Genomic DNA, 21,660 nt, shown 5'->3' on the forward strand with positions numbered 1-21,660 from the left:
CAGAGTTGCATTATTTTGCTCTCATTACGGAGATAATGAACAGCAAACTTCCCCGGCATAGATATCGCTTCGCACCCCTTGCCTCCTCCCCCCCACCTCAAAATGATTTTGCTTTATTGCAACCCGATACCGTTTGATGGGCCAACAGTCTTATTCTGCTCATTAGCACCGTTTTTCGTTTAAAATGCTCCAACTGCTAAGATGAAAAGGCAATCTGAGTCTTTGCCTTTATCTTTAATATTTAAAACTGTTCACACAACCTTTTAAAAATCAAATATTGATGCTGCTACCTGTTGTTCTTCAGAGTGCAGTAATTATCCTGCAGGCCCTTCTCGGCAAGCCTGTCTTTATTAGAAAGGAGGATGGGGATGCTAAGGAGGCATTTCTTTCCCTCTCCGTGGACTCCCCCCTCCACCCAGGATGGAAAGCTGGGAGGAGCGCTTGGCTCTTATTAAAGGAATGTGCTGAGGCAGCCACCCGAAAGCTCCTAGTGGGCGGGCTGGCAGGGGATCCGGAGATGCAGGGAGCATCCTCAGAGTAGATTTTGCAGAGTGGTATGGCGCCCTTGGAGCTACATAGCCTGCTAGGCTCTTGGCCAGCTTGCCCACAGGAGGCCGGCTCCCTTCAGCCTTTACTACCTAGATTTCTGGGGAACTGCAGCTCTGGATGATGGAGTGGTTCCACACTGCCCTCTAGTGGCTGTGCTCAGAGGCAAGCAGGGGCGCGCAGTCTCCAGCCACATTTCCGCACTATCTCACGGGGGACCTGCCCTGTGCCAGGTACTGGGGATATTTGGGAATATTGGGGTGGACAAGACCCACAGCCTGTCCCCAAATTCCTCGTAGTCTTTGAAGGGGAAAACACATAGGCAGATAATTAAAAGCAATGTGTATGTGTTATTACACATGAGCATGTTTAGAATGCCAGGGGAGTACAAGGAAATAACATCACCACGCGTGTGAAGTCTCAGGGGACCCTGAGAAGGTGACCTGGAAGGATGAGAAGGGGGTTGCCAGGCAGAAGGAAAGGAGAGGTGGCTCGGGGCCTGATTGGGAAGAACCTTCTGCGCCAGGACTAGAGTGAAGGAGTGAGCAGTTAGAAGACAGTAAGAGCGTAGCTGAGATATTCTATATTGTCACTTTCTAAGATGTACATTTTCTCTTCATGTTTCAACATCTCCTTGGGATGCCTTTACAATTGGTGGATTGTCATTTGTAGTATTTTCTCTGCTCGGGGTGGGACATAAAATCATGGTGCATTTTATAATCTGTAGCATCTGAGATTTGAGGAAATACAGTAAAATAAGGGCTTAAATTAAGCAGTGATTGGGGGTATGGACAGAAGAACGTAAAGTAGAGGAACAGAATAAGATGAGGTAGTAACTATATAAAGACAGAGAAAGGGACAGATTGTGGAGGCTTTTAGGAGGTGAAATTTTTTATAACTTTTGAGTGATTGTGTGTCAGGGATGAAGAAGAGAATTCCTCTGTGGGGTGTGTGTGTGTGTGTGTGTGTGTGTGTGTGTGTGTGTGTGTAAACACCTGGAAGAAATTAACAAAAACAGGGGCGCCTGGGTGGCTCAGTCGGTTAAGCGTTCAACTTTGGCTCAGGTCATGATCTCATGTGGGTTTGAGCCCCACATCGGGCTCAGTGCTGACTGCCAGCTCAGAGCCTGGAGCCTTTTTCAGATTCTGTATCTCCCTCTCTCTCTGACCCTCCTCTGCTCATGCTGTCTCTTTTCTCAGAAATAAATTAAAAACATTAAAAAATTTTTAAAGAAATTAACAAAAACAGGTTTGCTGTGAATATTTTAAGTTCTTTGACTGTAAAAGAGGTTATGGGGAATTGCATACCAAAAAATCACCATGAGGTGACCTCACTGAATAAAATTCTGTGCATGTTTTTAATGGACCACGATGATGGAAGCAGGACGGGAGGGGGTCCGGAAAGGGACAGCATGATTTCTTTGGGGCCCTTTAGGTTTAAGATTGTTTTCTGCATGTAGAAAACAGAAGCACAGCATTGCATTTAATTTGCTCTAACTTATCTGGCAAATGCACTCTCCTAATATCAGCCGGATCAATTGTACAGATAACTTCGGAGCTCTGCAGTACATTTGTCATGGATGAGATGGAAGGGGACCATTTGCTTGCCCATGCCGGATTCCCAGCAAACCAATTCTAGGGTCCTCAATAAAGAACCCCCACCCCGCACCATAGGCACGCTCCACAGCATTCCCTCCATAGGCATTTTACCATATTAAGGATGCAAACCAGCTGATGTAACTGTAGCTTTGGAGCCATGAAATGGAATATCAGTTGCGTAAAATGGAGCCACACATTTCTGAGATTTTGGTTATTGCGGTATTTATTTTCTCATCCCTAAGGTGAGATTCTAGTTGGTGCTGACAGCTACTTAATCATTTGGTTGGGCTTTTCATGGTTGCTGGTTTTTAGATTTTATTCCTACAGTCAAGGACTGGGAAGAGGGAGAAGAGAGATTGCGGGGTGGTGAAGGCAGTGGTGATGGACACTCCGGGGGTGGGAGGAGGGCAGGGTTCTCTCTGATAAAGAAATATGGCAAATCTGGAGAGTCAGTGTTGTAGGACAGAGCATGCAGCCAGAAATTAATTCCTAGGAAAAGTGCCCTTTCCTAACATGATTTCATGTTGTTGCCGAAAGACTGAGACAGCCGTGCACTCAAATCTTCCCTCCTTTGCTCGCTGGCTGGGGACCTCGGCAAGTCCTTTAACCTCTCAGAGCCCAGTTCTCCTCATTTGTGAGTCAGAGATGGTGGTGCGCAGTACTGTACAGGTTTTGCTGCGACGTAAATGGGGTGACCTTTGTAAAGCACCAGCAGGCAGTTCTGTCACACAGCAGGTGTCTGGTACCTCCTGACACAGACACCCTGTGCAACCCCCACCCTGGGTCGCTCAAGTCTCAATCACTCCAGGAACACAGACCAGTCTCTCTGCCACATCCTTTGCACGACCTGTATTTCCCATCCCCAGCCTCCACTGATGCTGCCCTCTATCTGGGTATCTCTGGACATCCGCATCCTCCCATCTCTAAGCCCCACCTCCAATACCAGCTCCTGAGGGAGCCATCCCTGGCTCTCCTTAATGGAAGGCATTTCTCTCTCCTCAGAGCCAAAATAACAGCTCAGTGTGCGGTCCTCACGGGCTCTTCCACATACATTATCTCTGACACGTTTAGCTTTGTGACCTATTTACCCTCGCTGAGCCTCATTTTCTTCATAAAAATAGTGATAATAAAAATATCTGCTTCCTGGGGCAGTGGCAAGGATCAAGTTCCTAATGCATGTCCAGTGGCAGACACATAGGGCTCAAGAGATGGTAGTGATGTCAACGTCGTAGTATATCTAGATGTGATCTCTAGTCAGAAAATGTCATTTCCTTGGTTGCTTGCTTCTGGAAAGGAAGCATGCTGTTTCTAGAAATCAGTCTCTTTTTTCATGGTCACCCAGCACTGGTTAGAAATCGGTCTCTTTTTTCATGGTCACCCAGCACTTATAAATGTCAGCAGTGATGAATCCAGTAAAATAAATGCATCAGAGTCCAATTTGGATTTTGATTGTGGATGATGTTTATTTATCACCTTAAGGCCCTAAGCCTACCTTTCCGGGCACAGGAAACATTCATGACACTTGCAGAGCCACTGAGAAATGCAAAGCATGTTAAGACTGAACAACAATGGGGCGCATGGGTGACTCAGTCAGTTAAGCGGCTGACTTCGGCTCAGGTCATGATCTCACGGTTTGTGGGTTTGAGCCCCGCATTGGGCTCTGTGCCTACAGCTCAGAGCCTGGAGCCTGTTTCGGATTCTGTGTCTCCCTCTCTCTCTTACCCTCCCCTGCTCACGCTGTCTCTCTCTCTCTCAGAAATAAACTTAAAACATTTAAAAAAAAAAAAAAGACTGAACAACAATGTTAAACCTCAAATGCACAGCACTTAATATGACAAGATGAAGAGCTTTGGTGAATATAGAATAAGTGACCTTCCAGATGGGAACAGGGGCTGTCTAATCTTTGGAGAAAGAGGAAGCCATGGGATAGAAGCACTTGGGAATCCTCCAATAAATACAGCTGTGAGCAAAAGGTTTCCCGCTTTTATGTCATTTATCTTCTCCGTTTATTTCATGATGTTCAGATTCATCCAACATCTGAGGAGGAATATTAAGAGGTTCGTCATTTAGATAATGGGGCATATTATACATTCATAGTAAATAAAACTAGTCCATGCCTTATTGAGTTTCAAGGTCAGTAGATTCTAACTACCCAGGCAACTGTGATTTGTCTGCTCTGTGCATGGTTGCCCCACAAAATTTGTGATATGAATCACAAAGAAAGAAGGCAAGGAAGAGGAGAAGGGAAGGGAAGGGAAGGGAAGCGAAGGGAAAGGAAGAAAAAGAAAATGAAACAAAGCACAACAAAATGAAGCAAAACCTCAACACATAGGGCGTTTGTCTGCTTGAATGAGTAACAGATATAAATTACTGACACTATATTCCTCATTTATCCCTTGGGTGTTCAGTGCCTCTCAGAATCCGGTATCCTCAGCAGCTACCCAGATGGCACACTCCTTCATGTGGGTCTGTTTGCATGAGGGAGAACAGATTGAAAAAGAAGACTGAGTAGACTATACTGTCCAATATGGTAGCCACTAACTGCATGTGGCTATTGAGTACTTGAAATGCCTCAAGATCGAATTGGGCTGTGTTTGAGTGCAAAATATATTCTGAGTTTCAAGATTTTACTATGAAAAAAGAACATAAATGATTTCATTAATAATATATGTATAGGTTACCTGTTGAAATAATATTTGGGATATTTGGGTCAAATGAAATATATTCTTGGGGAGCCTAGGTGGCTCAGTAAGTTAAGCATCCAACGTTGGCACAAGTCATGATCTTGCAGTTCATGGGTTCAAGCCTTGCATCGGGCTCTGCGAGGACAGCTCCCCAGAGCCTGGAGCCTGCTTCAGATTCTGTCTCCCTCTCTCCCTGCCCCTCCCCCACCATGCTCTGTCTCTTTCTCTCAAAAATAAATTTAAAAAAGGAATTTAGCCTCTACTTCAAAGCTGTAATCATCAAGACAGCATGGTATTGGCACAAAAACAGACACATAGACCAATGGAATAGAATAGAGAACCCAGAATTGGACCCACAAATGTATGGTCAACTAATCTTTAACGAAGCAGGAAAGAATATCCAATGGAAAAAAGACAGTCTCTTTAAGAAATGGTGCTGGGAGAACTAGACAGCAGATGCAGAAGAATGAAATTAGACCACTTTCTTACAACATACACACACACAAAAAAAACCCTCAAAATGGATGAAGGACTGAATGTGAGACAGGAAACCATCAAAACCCTAGAAGAGAAAGCAGGAAACAACTGCTTTGACCTCAGCTGCAGCAATTTCTTACTCGATATGTCTCCAAAGGCAAGGGAATTAAAAGCAAAAATGAACTATTGGGNAATGGTGCTGGGAGAACTAGACAGCAGATGCAGAAGAATGAAATTAGACCACTTTCTTACAACATACACACACACAAAAAAAACCCTCAAAATGGATGAAGGACTGAATGTGAGACAGGAAACCATCAAAACCCTAGAAGAGAAAGCAGGAAACAACTGCTTTGACCTCAGCTGCAGCAATTTCTTACTCGATATGTCTCCAAAGGCAAGGGAATTAAAAGCAAAAATGAACTATTGGGATCTCATCAAGATAAAAAACTTCTGCACTGTAAAGAAAGCAATCAACAAAAATAAAAGGCAACTGATGGAATAGGAAAAGACATTTGCAAATGACATATCAGATAAAGGGCCCAAGATCTATAAAGAACTTACCAAACTCCACACCCGAAAAACAAATAATCCAATGAAAAAATGGGCAGAAGACATGAACAGACACTTTTCCAAAGAAGACATCCAGATGGCCAACAAACACATGAAACAATGCTCAACATCACTCCTCATCAGGGAAATACAAATCAAATCTATGCTGAGATATCACCTCACGCTGGTCAGAGTGGCTAAAATGAACAAATCAGGAGACTATAGATGCTGGTGAGGATGTGGAGAAACAGGAANCCAGATGAATAACATCATGTAAATGGGATGCCCAGATGTCAGGCTGAATCTTCTCTCATTTTCTGTGGGTTATGGTGTTTGTGTATACACACCCAGCATTTCCAACTCTGAATCTCTGAGTTGTGTACCCTCAGCATAAAATAATTTAAAAGAGAAACAAAATAAGAGAGAGAAGAGAGGGTGCTTCCCAGAGCAAAGAATAGTGTCAGTTGGTTGATTTCTAGTCTTGAATCTGCCAGTTTCTTGCTGTGCAGTCCTGGATAAGCCTCTCAACTTCTCTGTCCCAGTTTTATGGTTTTTTGAGGAAGAGGGTAGTCTTGATTGTCTCTGAAGTCCTTTAATCTCTGGAATCCACAGTACCCAGATTTTGCCTATCCATGTATGTGCTGCAATGAAGCCAATGATTTGACTCCAGTTTTTTCTGCCATGTTGCATTTTCTTGCAGTGATGCCTCTAGAGTGCCCGTGGGAGCAAGCAGCCCACTTGCCTCTTGCATCCTGCCTTTACAAATAAGCCCTTTGCCATCTCAAGCTACTCTATAGGAAACCAGACCAAGTGGTGTTCTCAAATCTCTTAGGCTCACTAATTACATTCAAAGAAGACCTATTACACACCTCAGCAGAGCAGGCAGAGACATAAAATAGGAAACCTCGGTTGCAATGAAAGGACACCTACTTTATACAGCATGCTGTCAGACCTTCTTCACTAACCCTTCTAGGCACTGAGCCAACATTATTGGCTTGGCCACCCACTTACTAAGCCAACAGTAAGATACGTAGGTGTGACCCATCTCTCAACCCCCAGCAAATGGCGGCTAGGATTTTCCCTATTGTCCTGGGTCTAGAAACCACCAAGGTAGGGGTGCTTTGGTGTGTCTCCATCAGTTAAATGTCTAACACTTGATATAAGCTCAGGTCATGATCTCACAGTTTGTGGGTTCAAGCCCCACATCAGACTCTGTGCTGACAACTCAGAGGCTGGAGCCTGCTTCAGATTCTGTGTGTGTGAGTGTGTGTGTGTGTGTGTTTGTGTGTGTGTGTGTGTGTGTGTGTGTGTGTGTCTGCTCCTCCCCTGCTCATGCTTTGTCTCTGTCTCCCAAAAATAACTAAACTCTTAAAAAATGTAAAAAGAAATACAGGTCTGGGCTGGAATTCTATCTCTGCTGATTTCCAACTCTGGAGCTATAGTTATAAATCATTGAACCCCTTTGAGTCTCCATTTCCTCCTCTGTAGAATATGGATAATAATACCTTCCTCACATGGGCAGGGTAAGGATTAAACAAGATAATGTATGTGGATGGATAAGTACAAGGTCTAAAATATATATAGTCACAGACCTTGTTGGTGATATTTTGGCAATATCCATCAGCCCATTGTGTGCCCTCATATCATAGTAGACAATCTGCTGAATAAGACTGTATCTTAAAGGCAAGAATGCCAACACTTCTGCCCTATGAGTGAAGGAAGCTCATATGCCAACTCTAAAATAAATAAAATTTCCATTATAAAATTTCTGAAATTTACAGGGCCACAAAAAATGTAGTGCAGCCTCTCATTGATGGTTTTGAAGTTGCTCTCTGAGACAGTGGGAAGACCATGAACTTTGGATCATCAAAGCTTCTTTTGAGCTGTAGTTCCCTTACTTGCTTCCCTTGGACCCTGGAGTCCAAGGACCCTTGAGTTCTTAACCTATTTTTACCTAGTTTCCTGATTTAAAAAGTGGCACAGCTGTGTTAGTGGGACTGTAAATCGGTGCAGCCACTGGGGAAGACAGTATGGAGGTTCCTCAAAAACTGAAAAATAGAACTACCCTATGATCCAACAGTCTCACTGCTGGCTATTTACCCAAAGAGTATGAAAACACTAATTAGATATATGCACCCCTGTTTATAGCAGCGTTATTTACAATAGCTAAACTATGGAAGCAGCCAAAGTGTCCATCAACAGATGAATGGATAAAGATGGTGTGTGTGTGTGTGTGTGTGTGTGTGTGTGTGTGTATTGTGTGTGTGTGATGTAATATTATTCAGCCACAAAAAAGTAAAATCTTGCCATTTGCAGCAACATGGACAGAACTAGAAAGGATAATGCTAAGCAAAATAAGCTAGTCAGAGAAAAACAGATACCATATAATCTCACTCATATATGGAATTTAAGAAACAAATGAGCAAAGAGAAAAAGACAGGGAAAGAAACCAAAAAGCAGACTCTTAACTGCAGAGAAAAAACTGAGGTTTACCAGAGGGAACATGAGTGAAACAGGTGATGGGGATTAAGGAGTGCGCTTGTTGTGAAGAGCACCGGGTGTTGGGTGGAATTGGTGAATCACTATATTTTACACCTGAAACTAAGATAACACCATATGTTAACTGCACCGGAATTAAAACTTTTTAAAACATTGGCCCAGCATCTGACCCAGTCCTCAGAATTTGTGGGTGCATTCCCTCCTGACTTTCCCAATGAACTGCACTGAGAATGTAGTAGCTTTTATGTGAGTCAGATGGTCATCTCTTCCTTTTACACAATTGGGATTTTATTTCCTCTCAGCTACCCCCATTTGTAGTGTTAACATTTCCATTTAAGCTGTAGGGAATTATTTTTGAGTATATTAGAGGAGATTTGGGTCAAGCTGCCTCGAGAGAGCATATAATGGAAACCTCACATAAGCTTTGTATCACACCAAGCAAGCAACTGCTTATTGAATCTTTTGGAATTTCTGAAGGTGAGGTTTACTTATGCTTAGCCGTCCTCAATTAACATCAACACTGTAAGTGTTATCTCCGTTAAGCCAAACAGTCTTCAATATGTATATTTTGTGAATGGATCTTTAAAAATATATAGACTTCCTCCTTTTTTTTTTTTTTTACCAATCTGGAAATAGGAAATTAGACAACAAGAGGGGCTTACACCAGAATTGTCTCTGAATTCCCTTCCAGACTCAAGGATAAATTTACCTTGTGCACAGAGCTTTTGGCAAAAAAAGTTACCCCGCTCTTTACAATTGTTCTGTAATTGAGACATACATTATTTCAAACTGGCTCTCCTTCCATGTGACTCCAGAGGTCTGAGGTTTGTTGAACAATTTAGGACAGATGAATTTTTAAATTATGCAATGTAAAAAATATATTTATTCCATATACCAATGTGTTGTGTATAGTATCAGCATAACAGTTTGGTTAAGATCAATATGATGGCCAGTTTTATATGTTAATTTGGCTGGGCCACAGTGTCCAGATATTTGGTCCAACATTATTCTGGATGATGCTCTGAGGGTGCTTTTGGATGAGACAAACGTTTAAAGCAGTGGACTTGGAATAAATCAGATTGTGCTCCGTAATGTGGGTGGATACATCCAATCATGTGAATGCCAGATTAGAACAAGAAGACTGGGCTTCCCAGAAGGAATTCTCTGGACTGAAGCTGCAGCATTGGCTCTTCTCTGGTTCTTCACCCTGCAGCCCACCCTACAGAATTTGGACTTCCCATTTATATCTTACTAATTCCTTTTCTCCAGAGAACTCTGACTTATACAATAAACAATCCCAAACCCCTTTCACTCTAAACTACTCTGGGGTTCCTACACTATCAACTCATATTTTTAAAAAACCTGTCATATTTCTAAGATAGTCAGCTGTGCAATCTCATAATCTCCAGTGGCTAAAAACACAGGCGTTAGAGCCAGAGATATGTGGGGCCAAGTCCCGGCTCCCCAACCAATGGGCTGTTTGCCTTTTGGTGGAACATCACCATAGAGGCCCAGAAGGGCCCAGAGGCCCTGTGGGAGGCTTCCACTCCACTGGTGGGGTTAGCCCAATATCTTCCCATCTGTTTGCTGCTGGGTTTGGCAAGGGAGAATTAATTTGTGAGAATTAATTAAGTTCAAGTTCAGAACTTAGCACGGTATCTGACACCAAATAGGGGGTTCAAACCCAGATGGCGGCTACTGTGAACATCATTGCTGACTGTCAAAGAATCAAACTTCTCCTTACCCCCAAAAAAAAACTGACTAAACTTATTTTGCTCTAACACAGCCATGTCATCAGAATAAAAGAGATGAGCCCATTCATAACAGGACCTGGTTAATCACGAGCTGCTACAAATCTCTGCATTTGCTATATGAAGACATCCAATTTTACAAAATGAATAACCTGAGGTTATTTTTTTGCTTTGCAAAAGAACACAGGGCTTTTATAGGGTTTCAAGTTAGCAAGATAATACTGAGTGACGTACAGTGTTGACAAGCCTCTCTGTGGAACACCTGTCACCTGCTTCCCTCAACACATACAGCCCCACCCTGTCTCAAACCAGTGTAAATACCTGCAGAGGAGGAAATCAAGGGACTTCCCTGACCTTCACATTTCCTCAGGTCTTCTCCCGGGATGAATTTCAGCAGCCAAGGGTCCATTCCAGTCCCCTATTTTCCTGAAAAAAGAATCTCGCTGACTCTGCACCTGCCTAAGCCCTGCATTTACAGACTAGATGAGAAATCAAGATTCCCAGCATAGCTAGCTTCCATCCGAAATGGGCTGAGATGCTCACATTTGCTCCCATCAAGACCATTAGACTTGGAATCTGAAAGACCTGATGTTGCCACCACCGCCAGTTGTGTGACCCCAGATAAGTTACCGAGCCTTCAGCAACCACACTTACCTCCCTCACTTGCAAAATGATTATCACTTCCACCTCTCACCTCATTTTGCAGCGGGTTAAAATAAAACATACAGGAGAACCAGGAGGCAGCCAGAGGCAACCGGGATCTCCCCTGCTGCTTCAACGTCTCTATGCATCTCTGGTCTGCTTCTGGTCTGCATGAGACAAGCTTTTCTTTTTTTTTTTTTTAATTTATTTTTTTTTTACAAATAGTTTATTGTCAAATTAGTTTCCACATAACACCCAGTGCTCATCCCCACAAGTGCCCTCCTCCATGCCCATCCCCGCCCCACATCCATCAGTTCTCAGTTTTGAGACAACCTTTTCTAACATGCCCTGCACCAAAGTAGTTCATTGGAAACACTGTAATTAGCATTACAGTTAAAATAGCACCATTGCAATGTTAATTACTACAGTGCAGATGTACCATTAGATATCATACATAATGTTGTCAAGGCTTTATTTTTAAATTAAAGTGCAACAAACCATACCCTGGCTACACAGCTTTTTTTGATTAATACAAATTAATGTTATTTCAGTGTCTAGGGAAAAGGGCGGGGACGAGGGAATGTTGTGTCTAACTCGAGGAATGCATAGGCAAATGAGACAGTTTCCTATGAATTCCCCATGACTTCCCTCCCCCACTCTGGCCCCTACATGGTGGAGAGAATTAGCTCCATGAGAGCAGGAACTGTGCCTGGTTTTGTTCACCGTGCCAGCCTCATCTCCTAGCACACAGTTAGAGGCGTTGATTATTTTCTGAATAACTGACTAGAGGAATGAGTGAATGAATGAAGATAGAACCTAGAGCCAGGTAAGCAGAAGTAGTGGGCGAGCAGAGTGGAGGAACTGGAAGGTGCAATGGCTTATTTATTCCTGATTACCCCTGTTCTGTGTTTGTTTGGTGGCCTTTAAAATGATCCCGGATGCTTCCTCACCCACCCCCCCAACCCCCGCGGAGCATTAAAATCCGAAATGAGGGGCAAGTGATGCATCACAGTGCAGAAGTCAGTGGAAGTCCTTCATTGTGATGTTTTGCAAGCAAAACTGTATTCCACTGGGCCCTGGGAAGTGGGGAAGATCAGCAAAGGTCCCTCTGAGAGGCGCCCATGCATCAGTCAAAAGGAAGGGAAGGAAGAGAATGAAAATGTTGAACTCTTACATGTATTATTTATTTAATTCTCAGACCTCATGAGGAAATTCTTCCCCAGTTACTTTTTACACGTATAAAATTACCATAGTAACCATTCTTCTGTATACATTTCAGTGGCATTAAATGCATTCACTTCGTCATGTAACCATCACCACCACCCAGTCTCCACAACTCTGCATCTTGCAAAACTGACTCTGTTCCCATTAAGCACTAACTCCCTGTTCCTCTCCCCCAGCCCCTGGCAGCCAGCAGTCTCCTTTCTGTCTCTACCGTTCTGACTACACTAGGTTCCTCATAGAAGTAGAATCGATTTACATTTAAAGTAATTACTGATAAGGAAGGATTTACCTCCATCATTTTGATGTTTGTTTTCTGTATGCATTATAGTTTTCTATCCCCTGTTTTTATAGGGGAGATTTTCTTATCTCTACATTACATTTTGGGAAACTGAGGCTTCAGGAAATTAACTGAACCTCCCAAGGTCACCAAGAGGCAGTTTGGAATCTTTTGACTTGATTCCTGAATCAAGAGTCCTTGATTCTTCTACCTGCTATGTGCCAATATGTTTTCTAAGTCCTGGGAAAATGCAGACCAGAATGCAGTGTGGTCCCTGCCTTGTTTCAATGTGCAACAGTTTACTTAGGAACATTGGACACAATTGGAAAGATTTCTAGAAGGAAGGAAATCCCTAGATACTTGCCTGTTGGGACAGAGCAGATAGCCTTTAAGAATTCAGAGCAGTTCCTCTTACACTGCCTCACATACATAGGTGCCCACGGGTGTTACTGGTTGAATCTCATGGTTCTGTTCTTTGTAACATTTGAAGAGAATTCCAGGGATCCAGCTCTGCTCTGTGAGACCTACTCTCCACCGTAGATGGGTTTAGCAGTGGATAGTAAGCACTATAATGATGTGTATGCCATTTGACCTGGAATTTGCAAAGTGAAATATCCCTGAATTAGTAAAAATATTTATCCATAAGGATGCTCATTGCAGTACATTTTTGCAATAGTGAAAAAGTGAAGGGGATATAAGATTCAAAGATAAGTTATGTATTTTTGCAGTGGAGTATTATGCAAGCATTTCTAAGTGATATTATGCAGAATAAGAGGTTCATAACCTGGAAATACTCATGTTTATGAAACTTATACATGAAATATGTGTTACATATTAAATAATATTACATTTGTCTATTATATTGGAGTATACTTTTTCATATTTTAATATATAATTAACATAATTAATATAATATTTTATAACATTACAGCAATATCAATACTGTAATTAATATAATTAACATAATATATAATAAATATTATAGTATTTTGTTTGTATATTAATATAATTATAATTGATATATTAATGTAATAAATGATATTAAATATATACTATTGATTGTATTAAAATTTTGATGTTATACTTACATATTATATATATTTATATACACACTCATATATACATATGTGTGAAAAATCACTTACCTGGATATACAAACACAGCCATAAATCAACCCTGTTAAAATGTGGGTATATATAGTTATAAGTATGAAGAATATGTATACCAAAATATTAGCAGTGATCATTAGGTAATTGTGGAATTGTAGACGAACTTCTTTCCTCAAGCCATTCTATATCTTTAACCATATGTAATATCTGTATATTATCTTAATTTTAGAAAAAGTAAATTTTACTTAACAATGGATGCAGCATCAAACACAAACCTATCTCTAACCATTTTACTGCAAAGAAAATCATGAGTTGGGACATGAAAAAAAGACAAGTTCTTCTGATCTCATACTAACTACATATACATTTATTTTTGACAGAGATTATTTGGTTACAACGAATAGAGAACTTGAGAAAAAATACATTTATTGGTGAGATGTAAAATATCAGAGAAAATGCAGTTCAGGCCTCAAAAAGGAACCGCAAACAAAGAGATGCAAAGGGTTTCTGAAGGTCAAGTAGTTCTCTCTCAGTGCACAGTTTCCTCTCTCACTGTTGGTGTATCTGCTTCTCTCTCTCCTCTCTCTGGTCTGACTCTCAGCTACCTACCAGGCTGAATCTCTGGACCCCATGTGACTTTCCAGTTCAGATGATCCAGTTCAGATACTCAATACTGGCCAGGCCAGTTTTTGTTGATAGCTCCAGATTCAGGACAGGGAAGATGATTGTTTTAGTGTGTATTAGTTAGCTTTTGATACAAAACAAACTACCTCCAAAACTTAGGGACTTAAAAAACACCTGTTATTTAGTTTCCAAGTCTGTGTGTCTGTGGGAAGTTCTTCTGGTCTGGGCCAGGCTAAGCTGACCTTGGCTGGGCCAGTCAGCTGGTGGGTCAGCCATGGAATGGTCAATCTAAGATGGCTTCTCCTGGGATGACTCTTGTCAGTGTCATGTCATCCTCCAGCAGGCTACCCCAGGCTTATTTACATGGTGGTCTCAAACTTCCAACAAGGAGTGAGAAAATGTGCAAGAACCCCAAAGGCCTATTCTCAGAGCACACATGTTATATCCACTATTGGACAAAACAAATGACAAGGCCAGCCCAGAGTTAAGAGATGGAGAAGTATACCCCTGTCTTGATGGGAGCAGCTACAGAGTCATACTGTAAAGAGTACAGTTACAGGGAGGAGAAAATTCTGGCCATTTTTGCAATCTGCCCTTTAATCTTCCAGACACCACTGCTGACATGAGCTCCATCTTGTAGCTGCAGCACATTTACATATTCCCACATAGCCCAGGTGGATGATTTAGCAGGGAGAGAGAGAGGCTGGAGACATGTGCATATGTTTTTCACTGTTTCACCCTGGAAGTGACGCTTGTCATGTCCCCTCACATCCCATGGCCAACACCAGTCAGAGGAGCTCCACCATATAGCAAAATGGGGGAATGACGAGTCAGTGGAGTATTTAGTGGGTATTACTGTCTCTGCCACAGTGAGCAGTCTACACACCTATCTGGTTATTCACAAGGCTAATGTCAGAAAGGTAGAGGAGGAGGTAAGGATGGTGCTGTAGAGAAAATACATGAGAATTGTGACTTAATGAAGGTATCAGACATTACATAAAGCCCTTAAGGAATCCCTAGGGCAGAAAGCTAGGCCCAAAGGAGTCAGAGTAAGCAGGAAGAAAATCCAATTGTCTTAGCCTCTGAGGGCCCAGAAGTGTTCCATTCAAACCCATTCAAAGTCTCCTTTAAGCTTTGTTCTGCTCCAAGAGCTGTGTCAATGCAGGGGACTAAGGCAGTAGAGTCATGAGTGGGAATCAGGGTTCTTGGATCAAGTGTTGAGAGGTGCTAAGTCAAGAAACTGAGGCTGAATATTAAATTTAAAGAGGGGAAAAGGAAAAAGAACACAAAACAGTAAGGTGAGCAGTTGGGGAGGCTGAAGCAAGATGGAATCAGGAATGAGGAAGGGAAACAGGGCACTTGTATTAATCTCTTTAGCTTAGCACCGAATTCCTGAGCTCTGAGAAGGGATTAGGGCTCCCATTCAGTGCAGCGTCTGGTGGCCTGGTGGCGGGGCAGGAGAGGGACCTAACAGACACCCTGGGCGGCACACCTGAGACTTGAGACGAAAGCCTTCATTCTCCCACTAGGGTTACTCCTTTCTACCCGTTTTGATTTCCTTGTCGCTCATTTGGCCTTTGTGGCATCTTTTGCTTTCTCCAGTCTCTCACACCTGAGATCTTAACTTTTACAGTATCTCTACATTCCAAATGTTTATGGTAAGAAGGGCAAGTTATTTTTTTCAGTTTTTATTTTAATTGCAGTATTGTGAACATACAGCATAATACTGGTTTCAGGTATACAATAGAGTGATTCAACACTTCCATACATCACTCAGTGCTCATCATGACAAGCGTACTCCTTGATCCCCATTACCCATTTCACCCATCACCCACCCCCTCTCGTAACCATCTGTTTGTTCTCTATAGTTAAGAGTCTGTTTCTCGGTTTGTCTCTCTCTCTCTCTCTTTTTTTTTCCTCCTTCCTTTGCTCGTTTGTTTTGTTTCTTAAATTCCACATTTGAGTGAAATCATATGGTATTTGTCTTTCTCTGACTGACTTATATTGCTTAGCATTATACTCTGGCTCCATCCACGTTGTTGCAAATGGCAAGATTTCATTTTTTGTGTGTGTGGCTGAGTTATATTCCGTTGTATGTTTGTACCATATCTTCTTTGGTACCTTCATCTACCAGTAGATACTTGGGCTGCTTCCATAGTTTGGCTATTGTAAATAAGGCTGCTATAAACATAGGGGTGTATGTATCCCTTTGAATTAGTGTTTTGGTATCCTTTGGGTAAATACCCAGTAGTGTGACTGCTGTATCACAGGGTAGTTGTATTTTTAACTTTCTGAGGAACTTCCATACTGTTTTTCATAGTGGCTACACCAGTGTACATTCCCACCAGCAGTGCAAGAGGGTTCCTTTTTCTCCACATCCTCACCAATACCTGTTGTTAAGAGGAACAAGTTATATTTTTGATAAGGTACAGTGTCCAAAATATTATTCACAGTTGCTAAGGTCTCTGTTGAATTTCTACCTCAAATTCCTAAATGATCAGGTGATCGTAGATATGGTTTATACCTCGCTGTAAGTGCCACGTAAGCCAGGTAGGGCAGGAAAGCCCCCGGGGAGGCTGGTGCTCCCTTCTCCACATGTGGACTTAACCTAATGTGTTCCCATCCAGGGGAGGCAAAAGGCATGGGTCTAAGGACCATGCTGGGTTTGGTGAGAAATGAGAAGACAGCCTTGCTTGACCTGTTGCACATTGCCTTGCAGGTCAGCGGGACCATGTACAACACTGGAAGACACGTGTCCCTGCGCCTGGACAAGGAACACTTGGTTAACATATCAGGAGGGCCCATGACATACAGCCACCGGCTGGAGGAGATCCGACTACACTTTGGAAGTGAGGACAGCCAAGGGTCGGAGCACCTCCTCAACGGACAAGCCTTCTCTGGGGAGGTATGCGGGGCTGTTGAAGCAACATAGCTGAGTGCCAATTAATAAGATTTGGTGCCTATTTATATCCAAGGTGGAATAACAGATGGAAAGCTTTCTTTTAAATCTGTGAAATGAGAAGGTCAGTGCCTCCTTTCTCCATCTGTCTTTTGCAAGTTGACGTGGAAGTCTATAAACGTGCTTCCAGTGTTTTCCAGGAAAGGCCACAATGAAACTGGTCATTTCATTCTGAGACACTGGTGCAGCTCTCATGCTTCCTGCCCTACAGTATCTCTGGAGCATCATTTTAACCCCAAAGCCTCACCTTTTGTGCACACCTTCCCTTACACCTATCTGGACCACTAGATATGCTCCCATATGAGAGAATGGGCTCCGTAATTCTCCCTTTGGGCAGAATGGGTCTTATTTGCACAAAACTATAATGTACCATGAAATAAATGTCAGGTAACTAAATAGTCTGCCTGACTTTATACAGATTGGAAATGTCATTGTATGCCACCATTAATAGTGAGTATCACTGTGTGCCACCATCAACCCAGAGAGAATTCAGGCCACAGCAGTGAGCCAAACCAAGTTCAATTATAGGATCAAAGTTACACTTTAAACAGATGTTATCTGACATCCTGACAAGTGGGGTGTAGTTAAATTTGTCTCATTTTATTTCTCTTACACTGGTGGTTATCAACTAGGGGTCAGGGGTGCTTATATGCTAAATATCCTGTAACTATGTTCTATTTAAAAGTCCTCAGTAACTGATGTCGAGAAAACTTTGAAATAACAGAAGTACATATCTCATTATCAACTTGGTCTTTTTAGTTTTGTTTTCAATCAACATCATGTTTAAAATTCCCATTGTTTTTAACATAGCAATACCGTACACTGAGAAAGAGAGCCCAACTTTAATGAGTCCAGTGGCCAGATTTTAATGATTGTTCAAAGTGGATCAACTGAGAATCTACCTAGGCACTCTGCTAGGTATAGGGATACAAAGATTTAAAAATTTAAAAAAAAAGAAAAGACAAAGCTCCTACCACAGAGGAGGTCAAAGGTTTGGTTCATTTGTGCAAATCATTATTCAAATCATCCAAACTATTAAAGTATAGTGTCATTCTGTTCTGGAGGTGTACGGGGACCCTGACCAACTCACAGGCCAACTCACAACTCACCTGAAGGGGTCAGAAGTCCCAGAGGAGGTGCCCTCTGAACGGGGCTGAGAAGAGAGGCAGTGCAAGATCATTTTTAAAAACATCAGCTTGGGAGTCAAAGAACCTGGGTTTGTACCTCCTGCTTTGATACACACTTACCAGGTGATCTTGAGATGGTTTCCTGATCCTTCTAAGGCTAAGTTTAGATACCTCTCAACTTTGGTAAATTCAGTGGGATTCCAGATGTAAGGCACACCTGGAATACTCAAGAGTGGTTAGACAACACAGATAAAGCAGGAAATGAGGGACTACTAAAGGTACCAGGTGTCAGGGCCTTGCTTATTGGGGAGTCCACTGGTAGAGTTCACTTGTGATCTATTAGTAATGTCTGCAGAGAGGACAGGGTTGAGCAGGAATGAGCCTCCTTCCTGGATCTGTAGGAAAAACATGCTAGGATTGATTAGGGATGTCTGCCAAAGGCACCATAATGGAGCAACTCCTGAGAGTTTTAGATTCTGAGCTAGAATATAGCACGGAATATGATAAAAGCAGGGCAAAAATCCATGAATTGAGAGTGACTGGAGACTGCCAGTCTGAATTACAGACTATTCTAAATTAGATAAACCCTTTTTAATACATATTATTTCAATATTTGTAACTATTTTATTGTTGGCTTACTTGCTCACTTATTTGCTTTTATTTCTTTGCCTTTCTCTCTCACTGAACTGTTCTAGTCTGATACTTATCTAAAAATTAATGTACTAATGAATTTATGAAGTGAATAAGTGAAAAAATATACATGGTTACCTGGCCAAAATCTATACGTTTTAGAATTCCTTAGGATTGCTTTTTTCTTCAGTGTGTAATAAGCGTGCTTTGTAACTTGTATAGGAACTACAGTTTTGGAGTAAATGAGTGTTTCCAGAATCCTTAAGGGAAATATATAACAATTTGATCTCTCAGTCTTCATTTTCCTAGACATACCCAGACCACAGGTATCAGGCACTCCAAGGAATCTGCATTTTTAATGCTCCCCAAAGAGTCTGATTATTAGGTTTGTGAAGCACTCACTCAGTAGTACACTCAGTGAATAGAGCATCTAAACAGAGTTGCAAATCAGAATTAACTGGGGAATATTGTCAAAATATTTACATTTGAATCCTTCCCTGAGGCTATTGAATCAGAGTCTCTGGGAGTGGGGTCCAGGTACCGAATTTGTAAAAATTCCATGAGATTTTGGTTAGTGACCACTGTGCCAATTTTAGCTCAGGCTCTGCCTGAATTGCCCCATTTTTCTAAACAATGAGGACTTAATCAACAAAACCATACCACACAAAAATTAAAAAGGGCACCCAGGTGTCATTGCAAATGGCAAAGCTGGGGTGCTCTCTAGGATGGTGGGATTTGGGGAACAACTCCCCAAGCAGGACAGCCACACACAACCATTACTCCAAGGCAAGCCAGAGTATTGGACTCAACATCAGTACTGTTACACCTTGTCCTAGGCAGACCACATCACCTGTGTTATATTTCATTCCAAGCCCCTCAGTATGAGTGGTCTCTAAACTGGTATGGATTTAGGTGCAAGAAATCAGAATGTTGGAAGCATCAAAACAATGTCATAGGACTAGGTATTGGCCTTTGAGATATTTAAAATAGTTTAGTGAACAAGAAAAGTCTGGCATCCTCTCTGTGGCATAAAGGAAAAGACTTAGGGTTCATGGATGAAAGTCCTGGAAAGATGGAGCTCAGCTAAATATGTGTTCTAACAATGAGAGCTATCCATCGATGGAACGAGTTTGCCTCTGAAAACAGTGAATTCCCATCACACTGGAATTATTAAGCATGGAGTGGAATTTGAGGGCTTCATAAAAGTGACTCATATCCCGATGAACAAGTAGACTGCTAGCTGTCATGCATATTCTAGTGCTGAAATTCCATACAATCCATGATTTCCTTATAAAAAAGGTCCTCCAGTCAGATTCCACTGAGCGTTAGCCCCCGTTGTAGTAACTATGCCCCATCCTATAGACTCACACCTTACTTCTATTTTGTGCTATCTTCAACCACCTTTGGTCTCTGTTTCTGGCTATCCTCTGAGGGGACTCAACTAGACACTTCTCGCAACAGAGCATGTGTTTATTTTGTTGACAGTGAATAATCACATTGCCATCTGTCCCATCTATCATTGCTGATCGTGATAAGTCAATTAATGCCAGGCATTTTCCTTGGCACAGCACAACAGTCGTTATCTGAAGAGCTGTAGATTAATTGCAGTCTTGTCTAGTGAGGTTATTGTAATTGATGGTAATCATTTGCTTTGTTTTATAAAGCTGTGTGGATGTACGACACAGTCAGCAACTGCGTTTTTATAAAAATTATTCATGTCCTACATGGAGAACTCCTGGATGCCTTGTTGGGGGTTGGTGATAAATGAGCATATTCAGGGATTCAAATGTCTCAATTTTTTTAAGAAGGGAAAATTAACCGTTTTTAATAAGTAAGACCCTTAGCTTGCTAATCATGTCTAAGTGGTTAGATTAATGTCCACTATAAAGTAGGGTATTTATGAAAAGAAACAAATACATTAACCAGGCAAAAGATAATATTTGAAAAGAGCCATGTCTATGGATTAAGTTCTAGTAGTGAGGCTAGACAAAAAGAATCTTTCTTATTGAGTGCAGATTGGAAATATTCATTTTAAAAACCTTCCTTAAGCTCTTCTTTCCAGAGAAGTAAGGGAGCATAGGGAGATTCGCACCAGCCACTTCCCGGGATATCTGTGCCACATACTCCTGTTTATTTCATCCACTCTTCACTTGTCTCTAGAGCTTCTGCTGTGTGCTGAGCTCTACAGCCCAGTTCCTGCCCAGAAAGCAGTCTATTGAGGGGTATATATAGTTAAAATACAGTGTAATTGGGTTATGTTTGAGGATGGTCCTGGCAGGGGATTATGAAATAGCCCTCTCCGAATTGTATTAAGGAGAGGATGGATGGACATCTGTGTGTCTAACACAGTTGCTGCTCTCACTGAAGGTGAGGCAGAAAAAACATGGCGGCCATTCCAGGCTCAGCCTCTTGAGTCTCCGATTCTGCCCAAACACATCCAAGCAAGGAAACAGTCCACAGCCATTGCTATGGTAATATAGATAAGATTGCTTAATTAAAGGGGGAATAAAAGTCATATGTTTGTTTGTTTGTCTGTTTAGTGGCTCTGAACCAGAGTAAACAATTGTCTCAGGGCAGACAACTGAGAAATGCAGAAAATACAGGCCCTGTCCCCTCAAAGGAATGGATTATTTGCCTCCTTTAGAGACTGGCTTTACTAAAGCCACACAAATTTCTGGGAATAAGCAATACCAAATTTTCCTGAAGTATGCTAGAGTATGAAACACATTGAGGAGTACATAACTAAGAATCAGGGCCCCGTGAGGCATTGAACACAGCTCTGGTGGGGAAGTACTCAGGCAATCTAATTGGCACTTTCCTGGGAGGCTGGGACCTCCTAGTAGAGATGTTTGTTGGTACAAATGGAGTTATGAAGTGAATGAGAACTGGGATGTTTAAGAATAACAAGTACACAGTAATACATATGGAAGAGCTACTTGAGTGCCATGGTGTTTCCTCTGT

The 21,660-nt window shown here is 41.9% G+C and overlaps 1 protein-coding gene across 1 annotated transcript in view; it reads left to right on the forward strand.

Moving 5' to 3' along the window:
* Nucleotides 1-21,660, forward strand: part of CA10 (carbonic anhydrase 10) — a 494,025-nt gene that overhangs the window by 367,954 nt on the left and 104,411 nt on the right. Inside the window, exon 4 of the mRNA XM_077776811.1 lies at nucleotides 16,703-16,888. Within this exon, the coding sequence (XP_077632937.1) occupies nucleotides 16,703-16,888 (186 nt within the window). The remainder of the gene's footprint in view (nucleotides 1-16,702; nucleotides 16,889-21,660) is intronic.

Source organism: Crocuta crocuta, unplaced genomic scaffold (genome assembly GCF_008692635.1).
Source record: "Crocuta crocuta isolate KB4526 unplaced genomic scaffold, BGI_CrCroc_1.0 scaffold352, whole genome shotgun sequence".
In the NCBI taxonomy this organism is placed as follows: Eukaryota; Metazoa; Chordata; class Mammalia; order Carnivora; family Hyaenidae; genus Crocuta; species Crocuta crocuta.